Source organism: Octopus bimaculoides, chromosome 5 (assembly GCF_001194135.2).
Source record: "Octopus bimaculoides isolate UCB-OBI-ISO-001 chromosome 5, ASM119413v2, whole genome shotgun sequence".
Classification (NCBI taxonomy): domain Eukaryota; kingdom Metazoa; phylum Mollusca; class Cephalopoda; order Octopoda; family Octopodidae; genus Octopus; species Octopus bimaculoides.
In genome coordinates, this window is record NC_068985.1 from 49274009 (window position 1) to 49280707 (window position 6699).

General features: G+C 36.3%; 1 protein-coding gene across 1 annotated transcript in view; it reads right to left on the bottom strand.

Annotated features, from left to right (window-relative positions):
• LOC106874958 (FYVE, RhoGEF and PH domain-containing protein 2) overlaps nt 1–6699 on the bottom strand; it is a 499830-nt gene that overhangs the window by 9207 nt on the left and 483924 nt on the right. The window contains exons 15-17 of the mRNA XM_052968055.1: nt 4547–4580; nt 1709–1795; nt 560–682 (exon numbers count right to left, since the gene is read on the bottom strand). Coding sequence (XP_052824015.1) covers nt 560–682; nt 1709–1795; nt 4547–4580 — 244 coding nt within the window. The remainder of the gene's footprint in view (nt 1–559; nt 683–1708; nt 1796–4546; nt 4581–6699) is intronic.

Here is a 6699-nt window from a genome sequence, read left to right on the forward strand (position 1 = left end):
ATATATATATATATATATATGCATATATATGTGTATGTGTGTGTGCATATATATACACATGCACATATATAAAAAAAATCCGCCACTCTGTTGGAACAGCCTGCACATGAAATTGATATGCTAGTAGCTGGGCACGCATATCCTTAATGTAGTTCTCAAGGAGATTCAGTATAACACTGAATGTGACAAGGTTGGCCCTTTGAAATACATGTACAACTCATTTTTGCCAGCAGAGTAGACTGGAGCAACATGAAATAAAGTGTCTTGCTCCAGGATACAATGTGCTGCGAGGAATCAAACTCATGGCCTTACGATTAGGAGCTGAATACCCTAAACACCAAGGCATGCAACTTCACACACAGATTTACATATAGACACATACACACTCCTAAGTTGACAGTTTCACCTTGTCTTTTCTTTATGTAGTATATGACAATGTGTGATTATCATACACAAACACACATATATACAACATAGGAGAAACCATGTGAAATAGCAACACTTAGAGTATGGAGGGAGCACTCCAACTTCTCATAGGAATGGCAAAATGTATACTTACATAACCACAAGCTCGGCAGTGATGTCTGCGGCGGAAAGTGGTAAACTGGTTGCTACAGAGCATACACATACTTGCAGCGTCATCTTTAATCCATCGAGGTGCCCGTTTGCCCACATCATCATCCTGCGATAAAAATAAGGAAAGGGTAACAGATATTACAGTCTTTTTCCTTCGTTATTTAAGCCTGCAAGGCAGTGATTCTGAAATGATATATCATGGCATAATGGTGTTCTACAAGGAGTATTTAAATGTGCCACAGATTTTAGAAAATATATGTTAAGGCTTTGATGCAGGGGTTCTCAATCATTTTTTTTTTATTTATGGATCCCTTTTGACTACTATTCTATTCTGGTGGACCCCCATAGCCATTTGATGCTTAAAAACTAGTTTTACAGATGTTTCTATCAAAATTCCTATTTTGCTAATTATGCATTCACTTTCGTAGGTTGAACAATATAAAGTGTGAGAGGAAGAAATCTAACTGCTTCTTGCAAAAAAATACATCTAAAGTTAAATTACTCCATGGATTCTTAATGAACCACTGTGAATCCCAAATTTACTATTTTACTTGCATGGATCCCCTAAAGTCTTATATGGACACCCCCAGGGGTCGTATGGATCATGATTGAGAAATACTGCTTTAATGCTTCAGCTTTAATACTGCTTTAATACTTCTGTGGTAGAAGTAGACCCAGGAAGACATGGGATGAGGTGGTGAAGCATGATCTTCAAACTTTGGGCCAAGTCTCCATACTGAAAATAATCTCTCCTCTTTCTCTCATCCACTCACAAATCTTGAGGACCCTCAAACAAGTCATGGGTTTCACCTTCCTGTTCCAAATAAATCATGGGAAAAGAATAAGCATAAGGCATTTTAGATAAACTCCTGAGTCCAAAGAAACTAGTAGCAGTGTACATTGGCAATAAGTAATCTACAGCAGAATTCCAAGAAATATTTAATAAGCTCAATTGCTGTAAGGAGGAATGAAGACTAACATTTTTGGGACCTTGCCTTTCCTCTGAGCTACTTAGATTTTTGGACCCTTTTATGATTTACCAACTTCCTACCTTTATCTTGTGTAGAATATTAAATATGTTGTTGGTTTCTAAATGTTACAGTAAAAAAAGAGTTAAGAATAATTGACTTACCTCTTCAATGTACATTTTCTGTGCTTTCTCTATGGTTCGCATAGACTGTTTGCGATTATTAAAGTCATCTATTGTCAATTTTATAATCTAGAAGCAAAAAAAAAAAATATATATATATATTTATATAATCCAATGCATAGTTGCATGGAAAAGCAGACGTTAAATGGTAATTTTCACTGGACTGGCACACTGGAAGGCTGCACCAGGATCTAATCTGATTTGGCATGGTCTTCTATGGCTGGATACCCTTCTTAACACCAACCATTCTGAGAGTGTAATGAGTGCTTTTACATGCCACTGGCATGGGTACCATTTGCATGACACTGGTATCTGCCACAACTGCGATTTTGCTCGGCTTGATGGGTCTTCTTCTCAAGCATGACATAATACCAAAGGTCTTGGCCATTGTCTCTGTGAGACCCAACACTCAAAAAGAGCTTGGCCACTTTGGCTCCATGAGGCCCGTTCGAAAGGAACTCAGCCACCTTGCTTCCATGAGGCCCAATACTTGAAAGGAATTCAGCCACTTTGCCTCCATGCACCCAGGAGCTCGGCCACTTTGCCTCCATGAGGCAAAGAAAAATTAAAATCTGTCTCAAGCCTGCAGGCTCAGGCAGGAGCTTATTCAAGTTTCTAAAGCATATAAGCAACTGTAAGTGCAAGACTACTTCCTGAAAGGGACACCAAACCATTTCAGTTATTGCTGGTACTTATTTTCTGCTGAGTGGACTGAGGCAACATGAAATGAAATGCCAGACATTATCCACAAAGCATTGGTCAACATTGATGTTATGATAGAAGGCACTTTCCCAATGTTCCATGCAATGGGATTGAACGTGAAGCCACCTGGTTATGAAATCAATTTCTTATCCACATGACTATGCCAAGCACCTTGCTGTCAAGATAAAGCATGAATAATTCAAAACAATGTGAATGAATAAGTATTACATCTGATAGAATAATCTGAATGCTAAAGAGTTGAACCTACTGCCATAAAGAGAGCAGTTCCAACGACAGGGAAATGTTTAACAATAGTAGCTTATCTCAGCATGATAAAAATACAAAAGTAAAGTTCCTTCCGAAGCCATGTAGACTCATGGGGTCAGTTTCCCTGTTTCCATGGTGAATATATTCCCCACTTAGATGGGATGCCAGTCCGTCACAGGATTACGCATTTTTGCTAGCTGAGTGAACTGAAGCAACAGGAAATGAAGTGTTTTGCTCAAGAACACAATGTGTCAGCCAGTCCAGGAATCGAAACCACAATCTTACAATCCTGAATCCAACACTCTTACCACTAAACCATGCACCTTCATGCTTCGACAGGATAAGGGTATCAAAATTAAAGGACAACATGAAATGATGAGACAATATATAAAGTACATTCATATAAACTGATTGCTCACTTGGGAGAAACCACCACTGCATATGTTGCATTGAAGGTTGAACATCTTGGCAAGATACCTATTGCTGATACTGTTTGGCTCTGATCAAGCAGGCTAATAGTCATAGGCAATTCAGCTACGACCATCTTAATTATTTGTTTATCTAGGACTACATTATGCAATGTAGCTTTCATTTTCCAAAGAAGTCAAGGTGTGATTTAAGTGATATTTTCATTATTTACATTTGACGGATATTCGTCCTCATCTTGTTTGTTGTTAACACAACGTTTCGGCTGATATACCCTCCAGCCTTCGTCAGGTGTCTTGGGGAAATTTCGAACCTGGGTTCTCATTCCTATCGATGTTACTATTATTATTATTATTATTATTATTATTATATTATTATTATTATTATATTATTATTATTATTATTATTATTATTATTACTATTATTAATCAGGTTGCTGCCGTGAATCGAACTCGGAACCTTGGGGTTAGTAGCCCGCGCTCTTAACCACTACGCCATATGCCTGTGGGCATCGATAGGAATGAGAACCCAGGTTCAAAATTTCCCCAAGACACCTGACGAAGGCTGGAGGGTATATCAGCCGAAACGTTGTGTTAACAACAAACAAGATGAGGACGAATATTCGTCAAATGTAAATAATGTAAATAATTCCTCATCTCTTAAATATAGAACTGTACTAAGTGATATTTTGTTGCTATATTTGGCAAGACAGTTAATTCTGCTTGGTTAAGGGCATCAAGTTTATTTTTAAAACTTTTAGTTTCACATCTGTTTTCCTATGGTAGAATAACTTATATCAGTAGTACTAAAACAGTGCACCACAAGAGGTATCTAGGTGCATGGTAGGTTTTAAAGATTATATTATACAAGGCTTTAGAAAATTCATACTAATAGTTAAGTATTTTGAAAAACAAGTTATTTATAATTTTGTTATACATAAATAGGCATGGCTATGTGATAAGAAGCTTGCTTCCCAACACATGGTTCCAAGTTTAGTTCCACTGTGTGGCACATTGGGCAAGTGTTTTCAACTATAGCCTCAGGCTGAACAAAGCCTTGTGAGTTGATTTGGTAGATGGAAACTGAAAGAAGCCCATTGTGTGTATATATGTGTGTGTGAGTGTGTGTATATGTCATTGTGTCTGTGTGTGTGTGTGTGTGCCCCCCCCCCCATAATCACATGATAACTAGTATTAGTGTGTTTGAATGTCCACAACTTAGCGGTTTGACAAAGAGACCAATAGAATAAGTACTAGAGTTTAAAAATAAGTCCTGAGGTTGATTTGTACAACTAAAACCTTTCAAGGTGGGTCTCCAGCATGGCCACAGTCAAATGACTGAAACAAGTAAAAGAATAAAAGTATGATTGATAAGACAAGGTAACTAACAGCTTTTGTGATAATGATGAAATGGTAATATACTTACACAGAACCAGCAGCTCGGATCATCTATTTGACCACTGGAATAAAATTAAAAACATATTTTGTATTAGCACAGAGATAACATAACATTTTCATGTAACTTCATACACACATAAGTACCTCAAATCCATATATACATACATACCCTATATATGTGTGTATATATGTATATATAATATAGGTAGTTGGGATAAATCTCAGCTGTTTCCTTTTGAAGCATGTCTAACACATAAAACTTTGTAATTCCTATTAGCAAATGAAACATTTGTAATGGTGAATAGATAATACCAAAAATTCCCAATTTCTTTTGTTATATATATACACAAAAGTAGTTATAATCCATATATATGTACATGACCTACATATGTATATGATCTATATATGCATGCATACATACATACATACTCTATATTATATATATAACCTATACATATATCATCATCATTTGACATCCACTTTCCCATGTTTGCCTGGTCAGAAAGAATTTGTCGAGGTAGATACCTTTCGTGTTGCTTACTCTCACTTGTTTCCAAGCAAACTAATATTTCTCCATGGCTGCACATATTTTCATAGAAGATCGGAAATGAATGAATAGCTTTGCTTGTATGATTATGATGCTCATTTACAACCATCATATGATGTCAAAATAGTGTACGTATACACACACACACACACACACACACACACACACACAATAAAGTTATGTAAGAAAAAATTCATTCTTTGTCTGATAGTTGTGTATGACAAGCTTTTTTGCAGTTTCTGTATAACAAATCCACTCACAAGGCTTTGGTTGGCCTGGGGCTATAGAAAACAGTTTTCCAAGATACCATACATGGGGACAGAACTTCAGACCAAATGGCTGGGAACCAAGCTTTTCAACCTCATGATCATGCTTGTGTCTAGACATACATTACATACACAACCTATGCATACATACAAAACCTATATATTGGGTTGAGGAATAATTCATGAGCATTTTTTCTCAAATTCAAAAATGCACCCAGAAATAAGTTGCATTGACAAAATGTTTCATGTTATTTGAAAGAGAATTTTTTGCTCTACAATGTTTTGATCATTAATCTTATTGATTTTTGTGTATCTTCAGATCATTAAAAGGGAATGTCAAATGGAGAAAACTGAGCATTTTCGACACCATTTGCTTTTTGCATTTAATCGAGGTGTTAAGCCTGCCAAAGCTGCTCATGAGATTTGTGCTGTGTATGGAGAAGGAGCAATGCTTCAAAATACTGCCAGCTGTTGGTTTACGCACTTCAAAATGGGAATTTTGACCTCAAGAACAGATCACACACCAGTCGACCAATTGAGTTCAATGAACCTTAACCATTGAGTGAAGGTGGTTCACTACAGATTTTTGATCACAAGCCATCTGCTTCGCCAATTCTTTGGTCATTGAACATAGATTTTCCTGAAGACGTTGATTCAATTGCACTTCATCAAACTCAATTGGTCGACTGGTGTGTGATCTGTCCTTGAGGTCTATATTCTCATTTCTGAAGCATGAAACCCAATGGTGAGCGGTACTTTGAGGCATTGCTCCTTCTCCATACACAACACGAATGTCATGAACCACTTCAGCAGGCTTAACACCTTGATTAAATGCAAAAGGTAAATAGTGTTGAAAATGCTCAGTTTTGTTCACTTGACATTCCATTTTAATGATCTGAAAATACACAAAAATCAATAAAATTAAAAAATCAAAACACACTATCTTGTAGAGCAAAAAATTCTCTTTCGAATAACATAAAACATTTCATCAATGCATTTTATTTCTGCATGCATTTTTAAATTTGAAAAATCGTTCATGAATTTTTCCTCAACCCAATACAGTCATGCATTATATATATATATAGTCAATTCAGATAAACAACCAATTCAAATAAACGAATAATACGATTTAACAGACAACAAGAGGACATGCACAAGGAATGTATTAACTTGACACTTGGTAAAAACAGAGTGTTTGATGTTTCAAGCATCGCTCTTTGTCAGAAAGGAGAAAGGGAAAAGTCCAAAGAAGGAAAAGAAATCACCAACAACATGTGTGTGTGTATGTATATATATATACAAACACATACATGCCAACAAAAATATAAAAAAAGATGCAGCAAAGAACCACATGCTGTTAAACATTAT